The sequence below is a fragment of the Cotesia typhae genome, unplaced genomic scaffold (assembly GCF_013202065.1).
Source record: "Cotesia typhae breed Kobodo isofemale line unplaced genomic scaffold, CoteBio_Ctyphae contig_48, whole genome shotgun sequence".
Taxonomy (NCBI): Eukaryota; Metazoa; Arthropoda; class Insecta; order Hymenoptera; family Braconidae; genus Cotesia; species Cotesia typhae.
Window position 1 is genome coordinate 6673784 of NW_027423756.1, and position 27559 is coordinate 6701342.

Consider the following 27559-nt stretch of genomic DNA (forward strand, 5'->3'; position numbering starts at 1 on the left):
TTGACGGACATGGTGGCGCTCCTGTACTCTAAGCGCGCGCGGTCGCTTTTTAAAAATTGATTATTTAAAAATCCGGCAAACGCGCGTGCTTTTAAATTAGCCTTGAATAAAATTTAGCTTATCATCGAGTTTAACTTACAAATCGATTTCGTCCAGAAATCTAATTTTACTGTAACATTTAGTTTAATCGTAACTGGTTAAGTTTTTAGTTTTTTCTTTTTTTTTTTTTTTTTTTTCGTATTTAAAGTAGGTTGACCTTCAGGCTGAAACTGGATTTATATTAACATTTCAGCAGACGTTGAAAAAAATGAAATATTCAATTGGTGTGGTAATGAGACCTTATTTAAATAGAAAGTTATTAAATGAAGTTTCTGTCGGCACTAATTAATGATTAATTTATTAACTTATGATCGATCTAAAGATCTTTAGAAAATTAAATCTGCACGAAAAAAAGAAAACTCGAAAAATTACAGAATATAATGCAACGTGGCGCTTCGTGATGACAACTGAAAAAATTAGAGTTTCAAATGTAATTATTACAAATTTTATAAGAATTACATTGTAAAATGTAATAATTACATTTAAAGCTCTGAATATTAAATTAAAAAAATGTTATTTTAAATTGTAATTTTTTCTAGTTTTGATTTCAACGGGACCGATTTTACATTTTATACTGTAATTTTTCGAGTTTTCTTTTTTTTTCGTGTGAAAATCGCAATTAAACTTCTAAAAAAAAATATTTAAGTTATTTTTTTTTTATTTTATTAATAAAAGTTTAAATTTAAATTGAAAAATTACTTAGGTCATAACCAATTAATATTTTCGTAGTGACAAATATTTTAAATGAAATATTATATTTATGTGACGATGATTGTTTAATCAATACGACTAGAAAATATAAAAATTGTTATTATTATTATTATTTTACGTCAGTTTTTACTTTCAAATTCAATAATCTTACAATGTCATTGAATAATTAAAATAAATATGAATTTTTTTTGTAGCTAAATTACGAAATTTTTTCGTGAATATGAAATACGTACTAAAAACCATGAAATAGAAATCTCACTGAAATAACGTCGACAATAAATTGATGTTTAAAAAGCGTATAAAAAGTATTCAAACACTTAGTGAATTTTTAATAGTTCATTTAAAACTCAATGACATCGTCGTCTTTTCTGTTTATCGGGTCTCCGCGCAGCAGTGCTATTATCAAACTGCAATCAAAAAAATATTTATGCGGTGTTAATAGCCAGAACGGAGAGTTATTAATTGCATGTGATAATAATGAAAGTTAAATATAGAAGCAATTTACCAGTATAGATAGATGAAAAAGAATATAAGATTGTATCCAAGGTAAATCATACAATCTCGATTATGTTTCTTTAGTTGACCTCTGTTGTGTATTTCAGTAGGATCAAAGACACCAAGGTTACCTCGTGGTATTGTAAAATATTCATAACACAGCCACATGGTCATTGGAAGATTAACTAGTGCAAGCAACCATTGACCATGTATTAACATTAAAAAATCCAAAAAACTATGTGCCGCTATCTTTGGTATTATCCACTGAAAAATAAAAGATTTATTAAAATTTCAAGTTACATTCTAAATAAAATCCTTATTTAATTTATTCACAAATTTCATCAATATAATTTTAATTATTGCATTTAATTAATTTTTTTTTTAAATAAATAAAAAATTATAACACTGAAGTTGACAGACATTAAAAATTTTTTTTAAATTTTATAGCAATTAAATTATTAAAAAAAAATTTAATTAAAAAGTTTCACATGTGAAAATTAATTAAAATTAAAAGTGGAAATTTTTAGAATTTTTTTATTGTTATTAATTTGTTAAGAAAAATTTTTAAATTGACAGCTAACTTCAGTATTATTAAAAAATTTACTAGTCAATTATAAGTAAATGTAATTAATACCTTATTTAATCTTGAACAACATTGCTGTGCATTTAAATAATCACACTCAAGATCCGATAATGCAATTACCTAGATTATAAATTAAGGAAAAATTTTTAAATTCAAATTTCGCGCTCTTATAAAATTAATGAAAAAGTCCCTAAAAGTTACTAGAATCTTTTAATACACTAACCTAAAAAAATTCAACAATAAAAAAAATAATTTTGACTTTTAAATAATTTACAGTTGCTATTGAAAATAATGTTAATATAAAAAAAGGATACAAAATACACCAGCAGAAATAGCACAACTCCTGTATCAAGAAGTGCGAATGCGAATAAAAGTGATTCGGATAAAATTGTCATAGTGGTTGATTATTAATAAATTTTTAGTAAGTTAATTATAAATACATTAATTTCTGTAATATATTTAATCTCTTATTTTATTAAACTAATTTTATTAATTTACAGAGCTATTTGTTTACTTATCACATCACTTTATTTATACGTTTCTTAAAATAACGTTAGTGCAACAATTGTGAGTAACCAGACAATTGTCCTTACCGACAGATAAATTAATATTAATAGCTATTAAAAAATACCAACACTTAAATAAATATTATTTCTAGGTTTGTTGTGATCGAATGATGATTTATAAGTGTACGGTGTGTAAATGTCATGAATTTGTTATGATTTACAATGAATTCTGATGTGACATGCTAAATATTGATCGGAATAATTATTCATTGATAAAAAATTAGAGAAAAATAATATTAAAAATGTTTCGTGAATCAGCTAAAATTGTTATAGATGTTGAAGATTCTCCGTCAGCATCTTATGTCAGTAATGTACGGATGGAAGATTTGTTGGAAAAATTAAAACTATTAAATTACGACACTGACTTTGTACAAGAATTAAAAATGAAGCCACTTAACAGGTATATTTATTAAATTATTAAAATTTTTTATGATTACTAAATAATTAAAATATTTTTTAGGCATTACTTTGTCATACCAACGAATTCTGGTGAGCAGTTTTATTTATTTACTTCATTAGCAGCCTGGCTAGTAAGAAAAGCTGGCAAAAACTTTGAACAGCCCCAGGAATCAGATGATCCTAATGCGGTAATTGCACTGATAATGGACCATGTAAAAGAATTCGGAGTATCGATTGAATTTCCACCAAATAAATTGAAACAGGGTGTTGGAGAGCATGCTATTTATGTCCTAGATAGTTTGGCCGATCAAGCGATAAAAGCTTCCAAGTTCAAATGGAAAAAGTATGCGCTGAAATGATAACTAAATATTTGGTTATTTGAATGTAAATATAATATATTTTTGGGGCTATTTTTAGAGTTGAAATTCCAACAGATGAGCCGGATCAAGAGCCAGAAATAGAGGATGACGATGCCGAATTGATTTTAGAAAAAGTTGAGGAAGAAATGATGGCCGATTACGACGATGAGGACGATGACATTTTACACATTGACGACATCACCAAACTCTACGGAAAAACAATGGTAATTTATTGTCAAAATTTTTTTATTTATATTATTTTTATTCTTATTATACATATTTTTTTTTTTCTTTTCTTTTGTTTTATGAACTAAAGTCATTAGATGGTAATTTAAATAGACTATGCTTTGAGACTTTATTATTATCATTTCCATTACTGTTTAACTACTTTTATTATTACTATGTATTAATTTATATGTAGGGCTCTTAGGGAGCTAAGGCTTCATCTAAAATTTTGATAAATAAAATAAAGTTTTTGTTCTATAGGAAGACGTCCAGAAGCCAGATAATATTTTGGAGTCTCAAACAGACGCTGAAGAATGGAAACTTGAACTGGAGCGTGTTCTTCCTCAGCTGAAAGTAACTATAAAAACAGGTACTTGTTTTTAAAAATAAATTATAAAATACCTGATGAGTCATTTAATACTTGAATTTGATTTTATAAATAATTATGTAGATTCCAGAGATTGGAGATCACACCTAGAACAAATGAAGCAACTGAGAGCCAATATTTCGACGGGTTTAAATGGCACTAAAAATCAATTAGATAAATTGCATACGGACATTGCAAATACGCTCGATAAGATAAAGATGCGGGAAATGTATCTCAATAAACAGTTGGAGCCAACCTTAGTTGAATTCAGGAGTCTGCAGGTAATGTTTATTTTATTTCAACCCTGTGTCATCAGTTTTAGATCAATTTTTAAAATAAATCATTTGGCAACATAATTATGTAAAAAAAAATTCGTTTTTGTATTGCAAATTTTTCATGTGGAAAAAATAGTATTTTAAATTGTGACATTTTCTTTGTCTATGTTGTAAGTTTAGAGCATTCATGAGATAAACTTTTTCACAGGAAGAGTTATTAAAAATAAAAGAACACTATCGCGATGTGAGCGGCGGAGTGACGGAGCGTACGCGTACATTAAATAAATTGTCAGATGAATTAGAGCAAGTGAAAAAAGAAATGGATGAGCGAGGCTCCAGCATGACTGACGGAAGTAAGTCTTTAAAAGCTCTGAAATCTTTTGTAATCACACCATTAATTATAAAAATTATCTACAGCGCCTCTGATAAACATAAAAAAAACAATCACAAAATTGAAATCTGAGATATCAGAAATGAACGTGAGGATCGGTGTCTTAGAGTACACACTTATGTGCACGAAAATTCGTGACAGAGTTCAGATGCAAGAGGACATGAACAATACAACCAATGCATTGATAATAAAATAAACTATTAAATTAGTTTTGTAACAAAAAAAAAATCAGTCCGTCCATTAACTAGTACTCAGGTAAAAGTCATCTAGTCCCATTACCAAATACTTCCTAAGGATAATTTATTTTACTTAAACGATCAACACTTCGATATAAATATTAATGCACAGTATTTAAAAATCTATTGAAACTTTTTTTAAATAAAAGTATCTCAAGTATATTTTCATCCAACTCAACGGTACTCTTTATTTATTCATGAATTCTTTAATGAGGTGACATCATTAGGAAAAAATCGCTTTGATAAAAATATATTCAGATAATACTCTTCTTTGGTTCTATATTTTTAATGACAATGTTATTTTTTTCTAGTTATTTTTTTTTATTTAATCATTAATAGGTTATCGAAAGTGTTTTGACCTGAAATTAAAAATTTATCTCTGCAAAAACTAAATTAATATTTTTAGTTCTGGGTCAATATCCACGAAAAAGATTTAAGAATAGCCACGCAGAGATAACTTATTTATTTGTTTATTGATGTAACTGTATTGAATGTTTTTTCCAATGAATTGATATTATTTTTATATAATATCCATGTTATTTTTTTAAAAGTAAAGATTTAATATCTGTTCTATAAAATCCAATTATAATCAGCTGACCTTAAAAATTTTGAGCTGAATACATCAAGTGTCTGATGCTTGAATCGAAAGATAACTTTCAGTAATATCAATTAAAAACAAAATTAGAGATTCGCATATATAATTTAAGGTAGTACCCTCGCGACATATAGTGCGAGTAAATTTGGGTATAGTTTAGGATATTTTTGTCTTTCTCACTTGCTATTCCTTACTCACTTCTACTCATGGTTATTTTTGAATAATACAGTTATTTTTTAATAATAATAATAATAATAATAATAATAATAATAATAATAATATTTATTTAGCCCTTGGCTATCTTACAACATTTACAATATTTACATTCAATTCTGTTTACAATTCTTAGTTATAATTTTATAAGTCAATTTCATCCTTTACATATTCTTTTAACGCTATTCTAAAATATTTTATCCTATTTTCGTTTCTTATAAAATCTGGCAAGTTATTGTACCAGTTATAACCAATATAAGTAATACATTTCTCAGCAGTGTAAGTCTTGGTTTTTTTTATATTTATTTTTGAGCTAGATCTAGTGTAGTAATTGTGAGTATTTTCCATTCTTGTAATTTTTTCGGCTATTATTTTCGGTTTCTCATTTAAAACCAATTTATGTATAAAAATACAGGTATTAAATAGCAACCTTTGCCTTATACTCATCCAACCTAATGTTTCTAACATGTCGCTTATTCTAGTGTATTTACTAACTCCTAAAACTAGTCTCATAGCTCTATTTTGAGTTTTTTGGAGCTTGTCCAGATCTCCCGCCGAGTAATTTATAATAACAGTACTACAATAGTCAACATAAGGAGCAATTAATGTTTTATATATTAAATTTTTCGAATAACTACTAACAGAATTACCAAGACGATACATAATATTTATTTTTTTTGCCATTTTATTTATCACTTCTGTTGTATTATCCTTAAAGGTTAAATTGTCATCAATATTTAAAAATATTCAATAATATTTAAAAATCTAGATGGTAAAAATCAATGAAAGTTTGAAAAAAACAAATAATAGCTGTTTTTTAATAGTAGTTTAGTTTTTTATGAAAATCTTAAAAAAAGTTTCTTAGTTATAATAAAATATACGAGTAAAATTTTCGGTATCCCGTATATCACAGTGCATAACCTCCTCTGAAAATTCGAACTTTGAAATTAGATATCTCAGAAACTAGATGGTCAAAAAATTTCAATTTGCGTCAATCGATACAGAATTATATGAATATTAATTTGCCAAAATTTTAAAAAATTCCTAAGAAAACGCCTCTGGCGAGGGTACTACCTTAAGAAAGAATAAGTAAGTACGAGAAATTGATTATTTTAACAATATGATCCATGAACTGTTAAATCCCCCCTACAGAACTACGCTAAAACTCGTTTGAACTGTCAGTACAGTACACGTGAAGCTAAATATTTACTCGTCAGTCTTAGCCGCTCGCTACAACCGCGACGGCCACAGACACTTTACATGTTTAATATTCGACTGGGGTTCGAACAGTACTGGTTTTCCTTGCAAGTCTATATATCAGTATATTAATTATAATCATAGTACAACGATAAGTGCATTGAACGTCATTAACATAGATAAATATACGGTTATCAATGTAACAATAATTTTCAAGAAAAAATAATATCAACTCCAATCAAAAAGTGGCAAGTATTTTAAATTAATTAATTTTACTAAAAAAAATTTATGACATTGAAGTTGACAGATATAAATTTTTTTATAACTTTATAGCAATTAAATTATTACGAAAAAAATTAAATAAAAAAATTTCACATGTGAAAATAAAAAAAAAGTTATTAGTAGAAATTTTTTAAAACATTTTTATTGTTATAAAGAATTTAAAAAATTGACACTTGTCAGCCTACTTCGGTTTCATAAAATTTTACATTTTATTCAATTATTGCGTATGATACTTAGATCTATAATATGATATTATTAATATCATATTATCAGATCTATAATATCATATTATTAATATAATAATATGATTGGAAAGTATAAAATCATTAGCTATAAATTTCTTCAACACTTTCTCTTTAAATAAATTACAAGAAACTCTCACTTAAAAATAACTGACCATAATAATTTTTTATCATTACTTATTTAATTTTTTATAAAAACGGAATCTTTTGTAAGAGTGGAAATTTAATAAAACTAATTAACATTTTAAGTGCATAGTTTAATTAAATAGAAAACTTTAAAGACCTTTATCATTTTGATATGAACTCCAGATCTTTTGACATGTAAAAATGTCTGGGTCATTTATTTTTTATTTATGAATTATAAGATTTATTTAAAATAGTTTGATTATTTAAAATTGTAAGATTTATATAAAATAGCAATAAATAATGCAAGTTAATTCAACGCGAATCTACATAACTGGTGAAATGATTCGATTAGGGAAAAAGACACCCACGTATCTTCTGAGTCATTAAAACTAGTGAGTAATCATTTGATTAAAAATAATAAACAGAAAAATGATTATTTATTATTGAATGTTTTGATTATTATATCTATGATGATATAGAATAATTAAAAAGGTTCATGATTTGTCATCATGAACTTTGCCCAAGTGATTGCTAACTGATATTTAAATCTGTCCTTAATATTATCACTATCGTATATATTAAGAAATAACAAAAATCATACCGCAGCATCATCTAATCCATCAGTTATTTCTGTACCTAGATACCGAACATGTCTGCAAAGTAAAAATACGGATATTAAAATAATATAAATCTCATAAATATAGAATGTAAAATAAGATAAAATTAAATTTATAATCTGTTATTGATCAACGACTAGAGTTCGATTCACTTATGGAATTTCCTCGGTATTTTTTTATCTTTTAGTTGTAAATATAATTGAATCAGAACGACGCAGATATGAAGACTGAATACCAAGATGAATCAATGGATTTTGTACTGATGCAGTGAGATTAATTGCAATTTTAAAAAATTTATTCTCTTTACTTGGTTCTACTTGAAATAAATTTATGTCACACTGCATACTAACAACTCAGATGAAAGTCAGCTTGCATCAATTTAATTTTACTTCTAAATCAATGCAAATATTCACCAGCTTTAACTTAATCGATTAAATTTGTATTTTTAAATTAAGTAAAAAAATACGTTTATTTTTTTTTTTTGTGATTAATCATTTTTCTCATAACTTTAATTGACCAATAAAAATTAAGAAAGAGATTTAGAACTGTTATGTTTGTTCATAAATTTTATCAATCTTTCGCAGGTGTAATCCTACCTCATATATATATATATATATAAATCATACCTCAAATATATATTTAATCATTCGTGAGATTTTATAATCAGTAAAATGTTATCTTAAATTTAATATTAAAAAAGATAGATGTGATTATTGATAAAAATCAGCTTTACAATTCCTTCTCTATAGTCATTTAAGATTCTCATTTTATATGCCAGTGATTACTAATATGTTAATTATTCCATTAACTTCTAAGTTTAAATATTTATCCATTGTCCACTTTTATTCATAACTTCACTATATTGTTAACATTAAGTGCTTGTAAATGAAATTTATTTAAATAGTGAGTACGAAACTGAAACAGAAGCCAGTGAAAAATTACTTACTTTATCAAGTAAAATGAGTGACAATAATTATGAAAATAATAGCAATCAAGAGACAGTAGACAAAAAGCACAAAGATAATGATATTGTTAATAAAACAAACGGAGTACAAAGCCGGTAAGACTTGTAAGAGTAAATAATAATTTTCTTCATATAATTAAATTAAAAAAAATTTATTAAATTGCTAGAAAAATATGAAATAAATAAAATAGATTTATTTCTAAAATTCATTGAAAATACTGTTGACCTTCTTGATATTTGTATAATAATAGAAATAACAAAATAATCATATAATAGTAATGATGTATTTTTATTTAAATTATTATATATATATTTTTTTTTATTTATATAACTTAAATGGATACTTTGATTCGTCGAAGAAAATATTGCATATTAAAATACAAAGTAATAATAATGGAGTTTTCAATTACCAAATGAACTTACCAATGTCGGCGAAAATATTTATGTGTGTATGTATAATTATATACAACATATAATGGCGTATTAAAAAAAAGAAGTCAAGGTCATGTCATTTAATTACTGTAAATATTTACTATCAATTTCGACTCAAATATTCTTGCTAATTGGGTCAAATTACATTAGGTCATTTACATCTTCAATACTCAGCATATTTATCTAGTAAATTTCAGATGAATAACAGATATAATGTAGTTTGAAGATAATTCCTTGAATTAATTCTGAGAAAAAAAAAATGTTTTTATTGGTTGATAATTTAGAGTGATAAAAAGAATAAAACTTGAAGTGTAATTACGTGTAATGTTTGTATACATACATGTACTATGTATACCTATATTCGGACACTAAATTTGTGCGTGACGGTTGGAGTCTTATTTTAAAAATTGGAGCTAAATAGATGATTATGTCCATGAACAAAGTGTTGATAATTTTTATAAATTTTTGAGTTTATAGATATGGAAATTTTTTTTAATATTTACATTGTTTAAATTTTGTTTATTGTAAATATGTCCACTGAATCTATTTCGGTGAGGTTAGAAAATGAGTCGTCACCTTTATTGTAAGAAATTAATCTACTATTAATTAATATTTTATCTTTAATTTATTGAAAAAAATTTTTTTGATGACATTAAAGTTAGCTGTCGCTTTTATAATTTATTTATTTATTTTTATTTTTTTTTTTTTTTTAATAAATAAATTTGCCCCGAAAAATTATTTCTGAAAAATTGCATTTTTTAATTTTCTAAATGTCAATTTTTTGTTCTCATTTTTTTTTGCCATAATTAATTTGTTAAAAAAAATTTTTTACATTAATTATTATCTCCTAAATTGAATGACATTTTTTTTTTTCAAGTTTTAATCTTTTAGAACAAATACAATTTTCTAGAACAAATTTTTTTGTTAAAGAAAATTAAAAAATTGTCAAGTGACAGCTAACTTTAATGTCATGAAATTGAAAGACATCAGACAGTTTTTAGAAATTTTTTAAGTAATAAATTATAACAAAAAAAATTTATTTAAAAAATTCCATCGTTAGAAACTCTAAAAAATTACAAATGCAATTTTTTATGAATAATTTTCTCGACTTAGTTTATTATTAAAAGAAAAATTGTAAAATGTCTGCTAATTTGAATGTCATGTGTTTACTTTTTAAACAAAATAAAAATTCAGTTGAATAAATATATAAATTACTGAAATTCAATTTTATAATTATACATATTTAATTAATTAATTTTGTTCACAGACCACAGCCGGAAAAAATGGCCCCGTCAAAAATGAAACTCGGAATTATCTTTGGAGTTGCTTTTGTTTCCATTTGCGCGGGGATAACTGTTGGTGTTTTATGGAATTCTATTATTGATAAAATACTTGTAAAAGTAAGGGCTAATTAACTCTAATAATGCATATTTATTTGTAGTTATTAAAAATTAATGTTTTTTATTTAAACAGGAACTGGCTTTGACACCAACATCACAAAAATATGCCATGTGGAAAGAAACACCTATACCTGTGTACTTAAAAGTTTATTTGTTTAATTGGACAAACCCCCAAGATTTCTCTGTAAATTCAAAAGTCAAACCCCACTTCAATGAACTGGGTCCTTATGTTTTTAAGTAATTTTTAATTTATTTCCTGATATACGTAATTAAAAAAAAATTATCAGATATTTGATGATTTAATAATTATCAGATGATTTCCGCAAAACGTAGATTACAAATTAAATTAAATTAAATTTACAGGGAAGTTGATTATAAAGTTAACCAAGTTTGGAATGATAATGACACGATAACATTCCAACAGAAACGTGTTTGGCATTTCATTGAGTCTATGTCAAATGGGTCTCTAAGTGATAAAATAACAAATATAAATCCAGTAGCTGCCGTAAGTTTTATAAATTACCTTAGGGACACAACCAGCGTGACAGCCTAAAAAAAGGTCATTTTTGGGAATTAAAATAACAAAAACTCCTGAATGAATTGTTTTAAAATTTTAAGGGTATATTAATACATATTTGAAGAATATACAGTAAAATTTTTGAAGAAAAAAATTAAACATTTTCCGGATTCTATTTTTCAAAAAAAGTTAATTTGTCAAATTTTTTGGAATACGACGTATTAGAATGGCAGTATCGATATACAGCAAAAAAAAAAAAATTGGTAGTGATCAGGTCATTTTTCTACGAGTAATCACTCCAACATATTTGAAAAATGCTTTTTCGAGAAAAACGCGTTTAAAGATAAAATGATTTTATGTCGAGCGGCTACTCTTTAAATGACTCAAACTCAAAAACTATCTGAGATATCAATTTGAAATTTTAATATGTTATTTTTAAACGTATACCCTATCAATTTTTTGAAAATTTCTCTCTGGTTGTGCCCCTTAAGAATTAATCATTAATGTAATATAAAAGTAAAATTTTTTTTTTAGTCCATAGGATATAAATTACGGTTCAAAGGACTTTTTGCCCTACTTGCAGCCAATAGTGTTTTAAAACTATTAAACGAATCACAAACAATTACCAAGACAGTACGTGAATTATTATTCGATGGGTACGATGATAAATTATTAGAATTAGTTAATAATGTTACTAAGGATTTACCGTTCTCTAAATTCGGTTGGTTTTACAACGTAAGTTAATTTTAATTTTTTGTAATTTATTATTATTGTTATTATTATCTCAGTATAAAAATTCATCATAATAATTCAAAGTTCAAATGTTCAAATAATAAATGAATAATTTTTATTTCTATTCTTAGCGAAATAATTCCGAGACTTACGACGGAACTTTCAATATGCTGACAGGCGCTACAGGACTATGGGGTACAGGAATACTCCAGGAGTGGAATTACAGTGATAAATCAAAAAATTTTAAAAAGGAATGCGGGTTTATCAACGGCAGCTTGGGTGATGCATGGCCTACAGTTGCTGAAAATTCTTCAGTTAACATATTTGCGCCTGACGTCTGTACGCTGCTTAATCTAAACTTTAGCGAGGAAGAAGACCATGAAGGCTTGATAGGAAAAAAATATGTATCTACATCGATGATGCTGGATAACGGTACCAAAGTACCCTCACGCGCTTGTTACTGTCAGGGTATCGAGTGTCAACCCAGCGGAACGCTCAATGTATCATCATGTAAATTTGGTGCCCCAGCGTTTATCAGTTTACCGCATTTTTATCTTGCTGATCCGAGTTATCTGGACGCCATCGACGGTTTATCGCCGTCGAGAAACGAACATGAGTTCTCTATGCTTGTTGAACCAGTACGTATTTTTATTTTTTATCGCAAGTATTTAATTACGCAACTAATTAAATATTTTGTTTAGAACTTTGGAGTTCCGTTAAGAGTTAGCGCACGTTTACAACTTAATTTGTTGATTCAACCTATAAAACATTTATCGTAAGTCTAATTGTCAATAAAGATTTATTAATTTATCATAATACTGATGTTAGCTGACAACTGTCAATTTTTTTCATTTTTATAACAAATCAATTATAATTAAAAAAATTCTTATAAAAATTTTCACTTATATTTTCTTTCAATTTTCACATGTAGAATTTTTTTATTACATTTTTTTTCACAAAAATTTTATTGCTATTAAAAAAAAAAAATAAAACATTTCTAATGTATGTAAACTTCAGTGTCATGATTTATCTTTCATTTGATAAATTTTCTTACTAATAATTATTAATTATTCGTTTTAATTACAGATTATACACAAATATACCACGAATTTATATGCCCATTTTGTGGTTTAAGCAAGAGGCTAATTTGACAGCCGATTATGCGAAGCAAGTAAAGTTCATTGCAACTCTTCCATTGTTGGGTCACGTAACTTTTTACGGAATCGCATGCATTGGAATTTTATTAATATTCGTTGGAATTGGAATTTATATTAAAAAGTTCAGAAATTCAGACGACAATCAACGGCTGATTCCAAAAACAGATGTCAATTCTACGATGGCTAATTCATGAATATATTTTACTTTTAAAGATAGTTTTAAGTAAAAGAGAAATGATTAATCATATTTTTTAAGGGTACTGCGCGTTTTCAGCTCCCAACAAAACGTCCTCCGATAAAATATTCAAAGGACAAAATATCACTTGATATAATATCCTCTGACAAAATATTTCCCAGTATAAGGGAGAATACAAAAGAGATTAATTGAGAAGCTTAAATAAATAATGAAATAATGTTCGTAGTAGCTAATATAGTAAAAAATAATTGCTCATAAGAATCATGCGAGAAAGGGTTATTTTTTCAAAAGATATTTTGTCGGGGGCTGAAAACGCACGTAATCTTTTTTAGGATAAATTGTAAGTTTTAAATGTTGAGTATTCAACTGTTGATAAATCCTCGAACTATGAGGAAAAAATGTTTTTAGTTGTATATTGTAATGTATACTGTTAATTGGAGTTTGAAAGTTTAGTGATATAAAGTGCCTCAAAATTGAAACAATCGGTCGTTAGCAGTTTTAAAATTGAAAAATTCATCAAAAAGTATTATTAAAATTGTGTAGTTATAATTAAATAATAAAATTTAATAGCAACGGCAGTGATACTTTAACATATTCAAAGTATATTTAAATTTAAAGATAGCTCAATAAAATCTATTTATAAAATAAATATCAAAATATACACTATTAATTGCAATGAACATGTATTACGGACAGAATATTTTTACAGCGTTGGGTATCAATGATATTTTCATCGGTTTTAATTCAAATTCTTCGTTATCTATTGAAAAATATTGTTCTTTTTCCTGGAGAAAAAAAAAAAAAAAAAATCAAACATTAAACCTTTAATAAATTTTTACAAATTAGAAAAAAAAATTATCAGTAGCAATAAGAAAACTTACCGAGTCTTCGGTAAATTCAGGGAGAAACTCGATGTCTTTAATTTCTAATGTCTGTTGTATAACATTATTTAAACCTTTAATACGGTTCCATCCTTCAGCCACAAAGTCAAAGAAGCTTATATGTTCAGGACCTTCCAATAATTATTTTTATTGTTACATTAACTTTATTTTTATAATTTCTATTTGTAAATATGTTAATAAATAAATGTTCATAAAACCTAACTTACCAATTTGTAACTTAACCGCCGGCACACCTGGCTTTAATTTATCTGTGTTGAGTGTCGTCAAACTCAGCTCAGTGGTTGTGATTGACGTCTCTTTGAACGTGTCGCAATTATCATTTTTTACTTTACTATAATCGATTTCATTGCTTTGCGCATAAGTTACTTTTTTCGGGATGAATACATGCCACCATCTGACATCCAATTGTGCGGGTGATTTATCTGGCTGATAGCATTTAGAACATCCTATGCAGGGATCCGAATATCTTATAGTTGCATTGCAATTCCACATGACGTCTTTTTTAAATCCATTGAATATATATGTAACATACCTGGAAAAATATTTAAATTGGAGTAAATTCAGAAAATACTAGGAATTATTTTATTTATTAATTTTTCTAAAGTTTCTTACATATAATAATAATAACTAGCAAATTGTAGTCACTAATTATTACCAAAAATACATAAAAACGTAATAAGTCTCAAATTGTTCTCAAGACTTTTCCGATGATACCAAATTTAACTATAAAAATTCTTTTAAAAATATTAATATGTTCGTCACAAAATTTTCCTTACTCAATTATTTAAATCATAAAAGATTATCGCTGAAAAAATATCAAAACCAATTTACAATAAAGAAATACCCGTTACAAAACAATTTCTAGTCTCTGAATTATATAAATTAAATTTCGACCTATGATCACATTCACATATACAAAACAAAATAAATAAACAAATTTCATTTATCGTGAAATTTGAAATTATTTAGAACTACTTCAAAAACTTATCATAATAAATTAACTATTACTGAAAAGCATATGAAACATTAAAAAGGCACAAATTCAAGTCAAGACCTATTCAATGATACTAAATTTAATTTAAAAAATTATTTTTATCAAATTTTCCTTATTCTCTGAATTATATAAATAATATTAATAAGAATACCTTCTTAACCCTCCCCAATACCAATATTTTTCTTTTCTAGAGTGAGCATCTCTCCAAGCGCCAAGTTGAATAACACCAAGAGCATAGATTGGTTTTATTGGATCTTCTTCATTTTGCTAATAGAAATAAATTTATAAAATAAATAATTATGATTAATAAAAATAATTAAGTAATGATAAATAAAAATACCTCAATTGGTTCAATTTTCATGATATCAACAGACTTTGTGTTCCCATGAACTACTGCCATGGTAGCGTCAATCATCTCATGTATATGAGGTAAACTGTCATATTGACGACTGAAAATAGAATCGCATAACCTGTTGACCTCACCGAGAGGTAAAATACCCACAGGAGTTTGTTTTGCGCAAAATATACTCCCGTTGCATTTTCTCATGAGTCCTGTAACGACATCCAGCAGAGTACCATCACCGCCAGCTACTAGAATAGCATCTGTATGAAAATTTAAATTCTCTATTAAAGACCTTGCCTGGTTTTCTTGCTCAGTTTGGATTATCGTGACCGCTATACCGGCCAAGTGTAGCAATGGTTCACAGTATTTTTCGAAAAGCTTTTTTGCTTTCCTGTACAAGTAAATTAAATATTAATGACTTACAAGTGTAGATTATTTAACAGTAAGATAAAAATAAATAAATCATGTCACCTTTTTTTAGCGACTGGATTTAAAATCACAGTAATGTGCCGGGGTTTTTGTGACAGTGGAAGAATTTGATCTCCATATTTTACCACTTGTTCACAGTACTCTCTCATCAACAAGTGAGTTCTGTAAATTAAACAAAAAATTAAATTTATAATTAGTCTGAAATTAGCAGACAATTTATCATTTTTTTTTTTTTTTATTTTTCTTGAAGAAGAAAACAGAGTTAGAAAATTTTTTTTTAAATTGCATTTATAATTTTTTAAAGATAGAATTTTTGAAATCAATTTCTTTTGTTCTAATTTATTAGTTCAAAAAATTCTAAAATCATCGTGAAAATTAATTTAGCAAATGTTTTATAATTTTTGTAAAAGATAAATTACGGCAAAAAACAAATGAGAAAAAAATTGATATATAGAAATTAAAAAAATTTTAAAAAAGAATTTTTTAAATGACGCTGAAGTTGACATATAAAAATTTTTTATTATAAAAAAATTAAATTAAAAAATTCCACATGTAGAAATTAATAAAAATTACAAGTGAAAATTTTTAGAAGCATTTTTTTATTGAAAAAATTTTTAAAATTAACAGCTGACTGCGAACTTCAGTATTATTTTTTTAAAATCAATATTTTTAACAAAAAAAATTAGTCCCAAAAAATTGCATTTAAAATTTTTTAAAATTTCTAAATGTCAATCTTTTTTCCTATTTTTTTTTTTTTTGCCTTAATTTATTTGTTAGAAAAAGTTCTAAAATTTATTAAATATCTGCTAAATTAATTTTTATAATTTGTTTCAAAAAATAATTTTTAAAAAATTGCATTTTTAATTTTTAAAAATTTTTACATGCAAATTTTTTTCTCATTTGTTTTTTGCTAATTTATTGATTACAAAAATGATAAAATATCTGCTAAATAAATTTAAAAATAAAATTGTTGAAAAATATAAGCAGTAAAAAAAAATTCAATAATTTCAAAGTAACCTCAAAGAAACACTTACTGATAAGTATAATTGGCATAAGAAGCTCCGTAAGAAAGAGCAGCTGCACCAATTAATGATTTTTTCCAATTATTTCTAATTGTAGTAAAAAACTTAATTACTCGTGACATTTTTCTCCGAGCATACTCAAATAAATTAAATATTATATATAAACAATCAACTTTTGGATATCAGTAATATTTTTTTGCACATGGCCATCCTTTAAGCTTTTGTTACTGACAGCTGATAAGTGTCAGTGGAGAGAAAGTATTTATAACGACAATCGGTAATTTTTAAGTAAATAGAATTCACTTAGTATGTGACATTTCTAATCCAAAACATCTAAGTGTTTAAATAATAAATGAATTAGTATTAACAATGAAATAATAATAAAATATCACTAGTTAAATATAAATAAAAATAAACCTCCAAGTGTTCAAATATAAATGTTATGTTTAACTAGAATAATTAAACTTGTAATTAATAATCATGAAAGAATTAGTCCAGCAAACTAACCTTTCATCGTCAATAAATCATCACTATGGATCCAAACATAATAATAGCACGAGCACAACAAGTACAAGTAATAACAGTACAAACATAACAAACGGTAACAATCAGCGTAGATACGCAGTTTTAAGTACCGAATGGGTGTCTGCGATCGGCGAGGAATTGGGCATGCACCCACTGCCCGATTCGCTGCTAAAAAAACTCGCCGAAGATGCTTCCTACCGCTTACGGGAAATTTTGCACGTTAGTATCTTTTAATTATTTTACCTCCGCTTATATTGTGTCTGAAAATTCAAATCTAATAATTATTTGTCAATAAAATTATTTATAGAAATGCGTGACAAGATTGAGCCACAGCTGCAGGAAAAAGCTGCTCTCGTCAGATGTCAACGCTGTCATTACAACACTTTGTGATGCTGATCCAGTCTACGGGTCTTCGGATCCAATGCCATCCTACCACTCAGAAGCACAAGTATTTGTTCCTCATGAAGAGTTGGTGGATGTTGCCAGTGTGGCGTTGGAACCGCTTAATTTAACGCAAATTAATGAACCGCACTGTGATGAAGATGAATTTATTGACGCTAAACTTACAGAGTTTCGTCACGCTTACGCTAAACGAGCTCTTAAAATTTTATTTAATGGATCTAAGAAGACATTTCAGGTATAATTTATTTAAATAATAAAAAATATAACATTAAAGTCAGCAGCCACTTGATAATTTTTTAATTTTATTTAACAAATTAATTTTTTCTGAAAAACTATTTTTAAAAAATTGCATTTATATTTTTTAAAATTTCTAAATGTCAATTTTTCTTTCTCATTTATTTTTGTCATAGTTTATTTGTTAAAAAATTCTAAAAATTAATAAATAGCTGCTAAATTAATTCTCATTTAAAAATTCATATGTCCATAGTTCATATATAAAAAATTATGGAATTTATTTAAAAAGTATAGACAAATTAAAAAAATTTACATCATTCAATTTTTTAGATTTCTATAATTAAATTTTAATGAAAAAATTTTAATAAAAAAATTCCACTGTAGATTTAAAAAAAAATTACAAGTGCAAATTTTTTAAAAATGTTTTTTTTTTCTTTACAATGGATTTGAAATTTAAAAAAAAATGAAAATCAAATTAACCGACATCTAATAATTTTAAGATTTTTTTTTTTATTAAAAGAATTATTACAAAAAAATTTTTAAAAATTGTCATTTATAAAAAACTTAAAAAATTATAAATGCAATTTTTTAAAAATATTTTTTAGTTATAATTTAATAAATTACAAATCAAAAAATTAAAAACGCCGGCTAACTTTATTATTATAAAAAAAAAAAAAAATTGTCAGATGTCTGCTAATTGGAGTATCATAAAAATTTTTAAATTAAAAATTAATTTCACAAATTTGTTTTTAATCTATTATTTTTAAAATACCTTTATTACTATTATTATTGAATTAATGAATATAATTTTATTGAACAGGTTTTACTGAACGACTGTGTGAACAATACTCACTTTGATGGAGAAGGAATATTAAATATTTTAGTTTCAATTGCTAGATCAACTGTAATATCAAATAATGCTCAGTACACACGTGTTACAACACGTGCTTGTCAACTTATTATAGCAATTACTTCAAATACTGCTACTGTGTACCCTTATCACATAAATTCGGTATTTAAAAGCTACTTTCAAAAATATGACTCCGACAATTATAAATTATTTTTTTTTATAATTTTTAATTGAAATTTCAGGTGGAAAAATTAACAGAGTTATTGTTAGAATTGTTATTAGGTCAAAGTTTTATAGATTCAAATGTAGAAACATTATTCAAGACATGTGCATTAAAGCTGATGCTCAGGTGGCCTGCAACTGCAGACAAATTTCTTCCGATGTTAGAAAATGTTCTATCGCAAGACCATAAACCCAGTAATACGATTAATAAAAAGAGAATAACTGCAATGGAATTGTTAATGGGGATTCAGCCCCTGGTATTTTTCCAGTCCACGTCTTCGCTATCGCTGGATAATCTTTTAAAAGAAGCACCTGCAGGTTTTCAACTGTGGCATCAAATTGCTGTAAGTATCAATTTTAAAAAAATTGCTGTAAGTATTAATTTAACAAAAATTTAACTTTTAATGACAGCTTTCAGTTAACGCGCTGGTGAGGTCAAATCAAAAACTACCAGACCACAAATTATTAACTGAACATTACGGCGATTCATTGTTGCCATACTTGGAGCCAATAGACAATGAAGAAAGTAATGAAAATTTACCACGGGTACTTCCTATTATTGTAAGAAGTAAAATAAGGTACGCTAAAGTACGGCCTAGTATCAAAGCTCCCAGTGATAGACTGAGTATATTTCCTGATTCTGTTTTACGTGGACCTCGACGAGAAATTAGGTATTATTACTTATCTTTTTTTCTTTAAAAATTAAAAAAATTTTTTTTTAATTGAAGTAATAAAATATTTGAAGTAAAAAAATTTATCTAACTTTGACATATTTTTTTTCTATACTTTTAATTTCACTAAATTCAATAGTTTTGGATCCGTGATAATAATAATAATAATAATAATAATAATAATAATAATTATAATTATAATAACAAACATTTAAAATTGTCTATATATTTAGGGAATTTAATATTTTCGAATATTTTATTAGTTCAAAATTTTATCAATTTAATTGACAATAATTCAAACGATTAAATTTTGTTTTAGGTTCGCATTTGCTGGTGGTAGACCAGTAGCTCCAAATAATTTACGAAGAGTGAGTTTACGTGCCAATTATCAGATATTACGTAGTGATAATCGTGCAACGACTGCCAGTATTGCTTGTCGACGTCTTTTGATTCTCAAAGACAAACAAAACAAACTTAAAAATACTTACAATCTAGCTGCTATCCAACTTTAAATTATTTTTTCTATTATTAATATTATTTATCAAAATTATTTGATACCTGAAACTTGTACATATAACTTAAGTGTAAATTAAAGTCGTGTTCTTTCGTACTTATAAGTAATTTTTTACCAGCTCTTAAAATAATAATAGAACCAAACATTAAAGTATGCATTATTATTTATACATTGCAAAAGTATATTTTGAAATTCAGACAATAAAAAAAATTAACCAAACGTCAAAGCGTTTGGTTAAAAGAAAATATAAAATACAATTATAAAATTTCAATATAAAATCTTGATGATTAATTGGCGATTGTAATCTTAAAATTATCATAAAATTCGCTCGCCCATTGACTCCAAAAATTTGGTCGAGTTTGCAATTATTTTTTCGAGCCGTTCTTTGGTTGCTGACGTTTGTCGTTGCTCCAATTTGCGTTTCGCTGACTCTATTGCGGCACGGTAGCCTGGAATGTTGCGAATTATACGAATAAAACGATCGACAGCTACCAAAAGATACTCTCCTGATGCATCGAACGTTAAGCATGACACAAAACCTTAAAAAAAAAAAATTTAATAAAAAATTATATTTGCTAAAAATTCTTATCAGGTATTTTTTAATTTAAAATTTATATTTACCTATATCTTCAATGGTAGTGTCTAATTTTCCACTTATTGTTGAATAAAATGATAAGGATGGTCCATGGGTAATTACCAAGACTTGACCGTTTGGTGACATTACCATTTTAGTTGGTGTTACATTTTCCCAAGTTCCTGATAGTAAGAAATGTGGATCTTCACCTTTTTCAAATTCAACTACAAAAAAATAGAGATGAATAATTTAAAAAATTAAAAAAATTTATATATTTATTTATACAATTAATTTAATTTTTTTTTTTTAAACAAAAATTTTTTCCAATCGAAATTTTAACTTATATTATATTACCCAAGGGTTACATAAAAAATTGTTGACTATTTAGTAAATTGCCTTTAACAAGAAGTCAAAAATTAATAATTGTCAACTTAAATTCAACAAAATAATTTTGGTGCCGCTTGGGTAGCTTGAATCTTAAAATATTTCAAATTAATCATTTGTGACTCATAAAATTTTTCTGCGAATATAATAAATTCTAAACAAGGAATTAAATTAATATTCTAAATACCTTTGGTGTCATAAAGACGGTAAGTACCATCTTTAGAAACAGAAGCCATAAAACTAGAGTCAGCATTAAAATCAAAATCATAAACCCCTGATGAATGACCACCAAGATTAAAAGCTGTGGTAACTTGTTTAAATTCTCCTGATTTAGTAAATCCAACTTCCCAAACTTTGACATCTGGTGTAAAGCCTATAAAAAGAAAACAAGAAGTAAATAAAAATTGGCTTTTAACAATATACTAATTCCATTGTAAGCGATTTATGTTTTGTTTACAGAATATTAAAATGAGACAATTACCAGAAGCAGCAATGAAACGCCCACAAGGTGAAATTTTAGCCATATGTGTTGTTCCCAAATATGTATCAACAGTAGCAAGAACTTCTCCCTTGAGGTCCCAGATAATTAAGTCGTTTGTTTTTCCACAAGTCATTATAAATCGGCCATTACAGGCGATCTCCATTCCCACAATGTCTTCTTGATGGCGCTTTAATAATTTTAATACAAAAGTTATAAATAATTATTGTAATAATTAAAATTTTTATAGCAAGAGATGAGTCAAAGCTTACTTTTAGAAACTCGAGGACGAGAGTCGCTGACGTAAAAAATCCATTGGGTTTTTTTCTGAGTCCATAGACCTCGACATTATTACTCAGTGATTTGTGGATAATAAACGCCTTGCCATCCGGAGAAACTCTGACATTTGTTGCAAAATCATAATCAATGTTAACCCGAAGAGATTTACGCTCCTTTGACGCCAGGTCCTTGGTACACCAAATTTGAACTGTTCGATCTGAAATAAATAATTTTATTGTTTAATTAAACAGTCAAACCAACAACTTATAAAACAATTAACAAACTTACTTTTGTCAGGTTAATTTTAATCTTTAAAAATTATAATTACTGACTTAAATAATAATATAAACAAGGGATATAAATAATAAAATAAAATAAAAAATATGTTATTAACATAAGTCTTTATTCACTTAATTCCATAATTGATTTTAAACAATTAATGCGTTATATATAAAGATTTAATCTAAAAAATCAAAGCTCACGCATTAAAACATTGTTGATTAAAATGACAATTAAAAATTTAAATACACATAATATTTACAAAATATTCATCAAAATTTAACCAAACATCAATTAAATTTTAATGAGAATTCTAATTTTTTTTTTTTTTTTAATCATTAACAACCGTAGAACTGCTTCGTTATCTCATGCGTTTTGAAGGTGGAGGCATCAAATCCGAGTCATCTTCAAATTTGAGTTGCTCAATAAAGTCCAGAAGATACTTATTAGTAATCGGCTCCTTGATACTTCGACAAACAGACACTGCAGTATTGTAGGAGTTCGGGAAGGACTTGTCCGCTCTCTCACGCATAAATACCCATTTGTTATTTTCCCACTTGCATTCAATTATTTTATTATTAAGCTCTCTCAACGCTTTACTCGGTTTTTCAATTTTATCAAAGGGCTTATTGAGTCCACCGACAAAGAGCATGCCCTTCTTGGTAGGTAGAATTCCCAGCCCCGAATCAGTCACAATCTTGAGCTTGAAATCCACAGAATTCAAGCTCAAAGGCTTCCATTTGAGGACGCTATCACAGGTTCCCGGAATGTAGGGATCTTTAGCAGGCTGAAATATCAATCCATCGGGCTGGTGTCCCAGCTGCTTGGCGAATTTTTCACTGAGCAAACTACCAGTATGCGCGATATCATAAAACTGTTTTAACCTCACAGAAAAAGGTTCATGTTCTCGTTGAAGACGTCCTTCTCTCAGCGCGCAGTACCTGCCGCCCATTACTTCTTTTTCAATCAACGCATATCGGTCAGGAAAGAAGGGTTTTTTCCTGACGACCATGCCGTCGTACATAATAATGTCGTAGGCTAAATACCGAGGGATCTTCTGGCCGTTAACGTCGTCAATCACCATTTCACCATCCAGCAGGGTGTCTTTTAAATTCCTCATGGTGTCATGAGCATGCGGGAACGTCAGCCCGAAAATCTGGAAGATATTGTTGTCTCTGTCAATAAAAAATAATTCATTATCACCCAGAATGAAGAGCATGTAGCGAGTGCCGTCGGCCTTCCAAGACACGCGATAAGGTTTATCCTCGAGTTTTTTTATGTTGTTTCTGTCCATCGAGACAGGCTGTGAGCCCGGGAACCCATTGGAATTCCACCCGCATATTTTCTGGACTTGCCGTAGAATCCCGGAAGACTTTGCGTGGTCGTTTACTACCACTACGCCAGGAACCCCGGCCATGAAGACTGGATTTTTGTTGACGTACTCTCGCTTCCGTCTTCCGTGAGACTGGTTCCTACTGGCGGACTGGTAGTAGACGTCGTCATCTACGTCGTCGTCGTCGTCATACTCGAGGTACCAGGTGGGTCTCGATGGGGCTGGTGGAGCGTCATCCACGTCGTCGTACCTACGGTAGAGTTCTTTTATGTAGTCGTCTTTGTAAATACCTGGTGGTCTCGCTGCTGAGAAAATATTCATCGCCGCGTCGAGGTTATACTGGTCGGTCTCTACCAGGTAGCTGATTATCAAGAAACCCGTACGGTTAAACCCGTGGGTGCAGTGTACTCCAATTATTTCCAGCGGGTGTTTGGCGATAAAGTTTTTGCAGATTTCTACAAATATCCTCGACTGATTTCGAGACGGAGTCTCGCCGTGTCCGCGACATTGTAATTTGAAATATTTGCACCCGTAAGCCTCGACGTCATTTTGCTCGTAGAAGCGGGTCGTGTTTGTGAGGTCGATCCATAACCCTATTTTCAGGCGCTCGCTCTTCAGAAAGGTGAACAGCATGTCAATGTTAAAGCGGCAGTCTTCTGACACCTGGTCGTCGAAGTCAGTGGATAAAGGTGTTTTGAAAGCTAGAAATTTATTGTGGATTAATTTTACTGACTTTCGGGGGCAGTGAAGCCACCTAGGTGGTATTGGTCCTTTGCTACTTTCACCGTTAACACTTGACATATTTATTTTTATAACTTATTTTACACTTGGCTACTGTTAGTGGTACGTTGGGATTTAGTTTAGTATTTATTTTAATAAGTCTTTTTTTTAACACTCTAAGAAGATCATTGATATTCTTTAATTATCTGGTAGGAATTTAAAAACAGTTATGAGATGTGTCGTTACTACTGTAAGTTTGACGGTTGACTATAATGTATATCAGATGCGTTTTTTTTTTAACCTTTTTCTGTTACGATCAATTGCAATCAGTGTTTTAATTCCAACCTTTTAGTTGTAGTTTCGCGGTCAGCCGTCGCGCACTCAAGCGCCTGAATTAAATTTTCCCGCACTTTTTTTTTCAAATTTAAATTTTTGTATTCCGAAATTTTTATAATACTGAAGTTAGCAGTCAGCTGTTAATTTAAAAAATTTTTTTAATAAATCAATTACAATAAAAAAAAATGCTTCTAAAAATTTTCATTTGTAATTTTTATTAATTTTTACATGTGAAACTTTTTAATTTGATTTTTTTTTATAATAATTTAATTGTTATAAATATCTAAAAAGTTTTTTTTATTTTTTCAAATTTTTAGAAAATTTTTAAATATTTTAAGATGTACCTGCTGCTGAAGATCTTTCTGTAACCATTAAAAAAATTAATGATTTACTATTTTTTATAAAACAATTTTGCTTTAATTAAATTTTTATTTTTTAAAAGAAAAATTTTTGCTAGCCTAAGTAAACTCTTTTCTAATATTTTTTTTTAATTAATAAAATTATTAAAAAAAATTAACTTTTATGTTAAATTTAAAAATTTGATTTTTCTTATAAAAATTTTATCATTTTTAATTTTGTTCATAATTTTACATTTTCTTAACACTTAAAAAGTTTTCACTAAAAAATTTTAATTTTTGCGTCAATAAAAACGATTTTTAAATTTCGTGTGTTAAAAAAATTAATATTGTTTAAAAAATATCGTTATTAGAAATATTTCATAAATAATAATTAATGAAACTCATTAAATTAAAGAAATAAATAAATGGAATAAAATAAAAAAAAAATTATGAATATAAATGTTCCTTAATAGCATATTACCTTGATATGATTTATAAACGTGATAAAATATAAAAATACAAATACATATCTTCATCTATACATATTGCACTTGATACATAGTAAGGTAAATTATTAGGATGATTATATAATAATGCTTGAATAACCCACTTTATATAATCTTCACACTAAAGTAGAAAAATAGCTTTAGCATATAAATAATGATTTAAGCTTACGCTGACCAATCCATTGAATTACTGGAAATTCAATCTTTTTAATGAATAAAAAATCATCAAACGTAAGAAAATTATAAATATATTTATATAGTCATTCATAAATTAATTATTAATGCTACCGTCATTAAATGTGTTGTCAGTTTCGTAATTAACGTCATGAACTTTCATTGAATGCAATAAAAAATTTTTAATAAGATTTCATAATTAATAAAATCTATCGGGTTAATAATTATTAATAAATATACGGGATGAAAACGATAATATGTTGCTGTGAGCACATTGCACGGTAGACTCCATTCCGTTAATGATTGTTGTCCTTGAGTTGAATTTGATAAAATTTATATTATCCACAATGACATCAACATACAACTAACTCGTTAGATAAACGACAGCATGGGAGTTTCTTATCAAGATAAAGTAGTATGTAAATAGTAATAATTGTATTTCTCAATCGTGTCATCAAATATTCAAGATATTGCTTTCAACTATCTGTAATTTATTTAAATATTAATTAATTAATCAAGTTAATAAAAGTATATTAATCTTCGTTAATAGATTATTTTTAAAATCCTTTATGGTTATTACTCATCAGTATAAATTATTTGTTTAAATTAAAACTAAAAAATTTTTTTAACGTCGCTGGGAACCGAACCCGAGTCTCGCGCGTAAGAATTTTACAAATTTCGTCTTCTGAATTTGTAGTGTATATATAAAGACACTACTGGAAAAAATTAAGGGATCAAAAAAAAATTCCAAATTTTTTAGTGGTTAAGCAAAGAAAATTTTTTCCACGTCTGGAGACCAAAAAAAAAAAAAAAACTAAAAAAATTTCAAAAATTTTTTTTTTGCTGGTTTTTCTAAGAAATTAAAAAATTTTTAAGTTCTAATCCAAAAAATAGACACTTAGAGCTACAATTTCTTTTTTTTTGATTTCCTGTACGACCATTTCTCTCGAAGTTACGACCTGTTGAAAATTGCCCAAAAATTGGGAATTTTTTTTGATCCCTTAATTTTTTCCAGTAGCGTAATAAATTAATTAGTTTTAATGAATATTACAAAATATTTTATGAATTTTAAATATGTGTATGACATTATAAAAATAATTTTAAAAAATTGACTAAAAGAAAAATAAAAAAACTGATAATATTACTGACATCTTAATTTAGGTGATCAAATAGATATCGCTAATAAAAATGTAATTTTATTTTTTTTACATCAATTATTTTAAAGCACATTGTTATTTTAATTCGCAATGTAAATTTTATCTAGTATGATTAAAATCATTATCTCTTACAAGCAATTAAATTTATCATTTGATAACATAGAAATTATATATATTATTTATTCACAAAAAAAAAAAAAAAAAATAAAACATACTACGCCCATATTTGAATTTATTTTAGTACAGAAATACTTGAGTAAGTATTTGGTTGCCAAAATTAATATTGACTTAGAATATGATTTACAAGGTGATGATAGCTAATTGAAAGTAATTTTTGTTGATAACTAATATTTGGTTCCGCGAAGAATAGTGTTAAAAATTTTAATAAATGTAATTAATAATAGTGTAAATAAAAAAAATGTATTTTATTTTAAAAAAAGCGTTTAATGAAATTTTTAACACTATTCTTAATTTAAATTTATTAAAACTTATTTTCTATTTTTTTAGTTCGGTTTTC

The 27559-nt window shown here is 27.0% G+C and overlaps 7 protein-coding genes across 11 annotated transcripts in view; 3 read left to right on the forward strand and 4 right to left on the reverse strand.

The window, feature by feature from the left end:
* Nucleotides 1-902: 902 nt before the first annotated feature.
* Nucleotides 903-2340, reverse strand: Cnir (cornichon-like protein). The gene is made up of 4 exons (XM_074247271.1): nt 2203-2340; nt 1940-2008; nt 1316-1569; nt 903-1217 (listed from the first exon to the last, which is right to left on the reverse strand). The coding sequence occupies exons 1-4, from the start codon at nt 2281-2283 to the stop codon at nt 1151-1153; spliced, it is 471 nt and encodes a 156-aa protein (XP_074103372.1). The 5' UTR covers nt 2284-2340; the 3' UTR covers nt 903-1150.
* On the forward strand, nt 2222-4879 carry Ift57 (intraflagellar transport 57). Of its 2 annotated transcripts, XM_074247269.1 has the most exons (9): nt 2222-2309; nt 2389-2455; nt 2547-2854; nt 2915-3196; nt 3271-3436; nt 3699-3807; nt 3889-4085; nt 4288-4432; nt 4497-4879. In XM_074247269.1, the coding sequence occupies exons 3-9, from the start codon at nt 2697-2699 to the stop codon at nt 4664-4666; spliced, it is 1227 nt and encodes a 408-aa protein (XP_074103370.1). In that variant the 5' UTR covers nt 2222-2309; nt 2389-2455; nt 2547-2696; the 3' UTR covers nt 4667-4879. The 2 variants fall into 2 exon arrangements, with proteins under 2 accessions (XP_074103370.1, XP_074103369.1); XM_074247268.1 differs by lacking the exon at nt 2222-2309 and having other exon boundaries at nt 2313-2455.
* A 697-nt stretch (nt 4880-5576) lies between these two features.
* On the forward strand, nt 5577-14190 carry LOC141530242 (protein croquemort). 4 transcript variants are annotated; one of them, XM_074247261.1, is made up of 9 exons: nt 8009-8245; nt 8883-9038; nt 10642-10774; nt 10848-11011; nt 11138-11279; nt 11826-12026; nt 12155-12661; nt 12725-12798; nt 13110-14190. In XM_074247261.1, exons 1-9 carry the CDS (start codon nt 8199-8201, stop codon nt 13372-13374), a joined length of 1689 nt encoding a protein of 562 aa, XP_074103362.1. In that variant the 5' UTR covers nt 8009-8198; the 3' UTR covers nt 13375-14190. The 4 variants fall into 4 exon arrangements, with proteins under 4 accessions (XP_074103365.1, XP_074103362.1, XP_074103364.1 ...); XM_074247264.1 differs by lacking the exons at nt 8009-8245; nt 8883-9038 and adding an exon at nt 5577-6959; XM_074247263.1 differs by lacking the exon at nt 8883-9038 and having other exon boundaries at nt 8013-8245.
* Nucleotides 13959-17270, reverse strand: Mulk (acylglycerol kinase-like protein Mulk). The gene is made up of 7 exons (XM_074247267.1): nt 17079-17270; nt 16087-16206; nt 15613-16006; nt 15424-15539; nt 14485-14810; nt 14258-14388; nt 13959-14161 (listed from the first exon to the last, which is right to left on the reverse strand). Exons 1-7 carry the CDS (start codon nt 17186-17188, stop codon nt 14063-14065), a joined length of 1296 nt encoding a protein of 431 aa, XP_074103368.1. The 5' UTR covers nt 17189-17270; the 3' UTR covers nt 13959-14062.
* Nucleotides 17271-17394: 124 nt separating this feature from the next.
* On the forward strand, nt 17395-20580 carry LOC141530244 (uncharacterized). Its single transcript, XM_074247265.1, has 6 exons — nt 17395-17810; nt 17899-18228; nt 19048-19239; nt 19320-19643; nt 19711-19970; nt 20290-20580. The coding sequence occupies exons 1-6, from the start codon at nt 17547-17549 to the stop codon at nt 20480-20482; spliced, it is 1563 nt and encodes a 520-aa protein (XP_074103366.1). The 5' UTR covers nt 17395-17546; the 3' UTR covers nt 20483-20580.
* Nucleotides 20581-20629: 49 nt separating this feature from the next.
* LOC141530238 (transducin beta-like protein 2) overlaps nt 20630-27559 on the reverse strand; it is a 34784-nt gene continuing 27854 nt past the window's right edge. Inside the window, exons 3-7 of the mRNA XM_074247255.1 lie at nt 22193-22416; nt 21924-22110; nt 21630-21815; nt 21106-21282; nt 20630-21023 (exon numbers count right to left, since the gene is read on the reverse strand). Of these exons, the coding sequence (XP_074103356.1) occupies nt 20800-21023; nt 21106-21282; nt 21630-21815; nt 21924-22110; nt 22193-22416 (998 nt within the window). The 3' untranslated portion in view covers nt 20630-20799. The remainder of the gene's footprint in view (nt 21024-21105; nt 21283-21629; nt 21816-21923; nt 22111-22192; nt 22417-27559) is intronic.
* Mrna-cap (RNA guanylyltransferase and 5'-phosphatase mRNA capping enzyme) lies at nt 22584-25050 on the reverse strand. Its single transcript, XM_074247260.1, has one exon. It carries the CDS (start codon nt 24610-24612, stop codon nt 22840-22842), a length of 1773 nt encoding a protein of 590 aa, XP_074103361.1. The 5' UTR covers nt 24613-25050; the 3' UTR covers nt 22584-22839.

Bases quoted from the DNA above. Each gene is read 5' to 3' on its own strand.
- LOC141530242 (XM_074247261.1), top strand. From the start codon at position 8,199: ATGAAGACTGAATACCAAGATGAATCAATGGATTTTGTACTGATGCA. The intron at 11,012-11,137 runs GTAATTTTTAAT...TTAAATTTACAG, and splicing joins CTGGGTCCTTATGTTTTTAA to GGAAGTTGATTATAAAGTTA. The intron at 12,027-12,154 runs GTAAGTTAATTT...TTCTATTCTTAG, and splicing joins AATTCGGTTGGTTTTACAAC to CGAAATAATTCCGAGACTTA.
- LOC141530244 (XM_074247265.1), top strand. From the start codon at position 17,547: ATGAAAGAATTAGTCCAGCAAACTAACCTTTCATCGTCAATAAATCAT. The intron at 17,811-17,898 runs GTTAGTATCTTT...AATTATTTATAG, and splicing joins GCTTACGGGAAATTTTGCAC to AAATGCGTGACAAGATTGAG. The intron at 19,644-19,710 runs GTAAGTATCAAT...TTTTAATGACAG, and splicing joins AACTGTGGCATCAAATTGCT to CTTTCAGTTAACGCGCTGGT.
- Mrna-cap (XM_074247260.1), bottom strand. From the start codon at position 24,612: ATGTCAAGTGTTAACGGTGAAAGTAGCAAAGGACCAATACCACCTAGG.
- Mulk (XM_074247267.1), bottom strand. From the start codon at position 17,188: ATGTCACGAGTAATTAAGTTTTTTACTACAATTAGAAATAATTGGAAA. The intron at 16,007-16,086 runs GTGACATGATTT...TTACTTGTACAG, and splicing joins AATCCAGTCGCTAAAAAAAG to GAAAGCAAAAAAGCTTTTCG. The intron at 14,811-15,423 runs GTATTCTTATTA...ATATTTTTCCAG, and splicing joins TATTGGGGAGGGTTAAGAAG to GTATGTTACATATATATTCA.
- Cnir (XM_074247271.1), bottom strand. From the start codon at position 2,283: ATGACAATTTTATCCGAATCACTTTTATTCGCATTCGCACTTCTTGAT. The intron at 2,009-2,202 runs GTATCCTTTTTT...TTTATAATCTAG, and splicing joins TATTTCTGCTGGTGTATTTT to GTAATTGCATTATCGGATCT. The intron at 1,570-1,939 runs GTATTAATTACA...TTTATTTTTCAG, and splicing joins GTTGTTCAAGATTAAATAAG to TGGATAATACCAAAGATAGC.
- Ift57 (XM_074247269.1), top strand. From the start codon at position 2,697: ATGTTTCGTGAATCAGCTAAAATTGTTATAGATGTTGAAGATTCTCCG. The intron at 2,855-2,914 runs GTATATTTATTA...AATATTTTTTAG, and splicing joins AAAATGAAGCCACTTAACAG to GCATTACTTTGTCATACCAA. The intron at 3,197-3,270 runs GTATGCGCTGAA...GGCTATTTTTAG, and splicing joins TCCAAGTTCAAATGGAAAAA to AGTTGAAATTCCAACAGATG.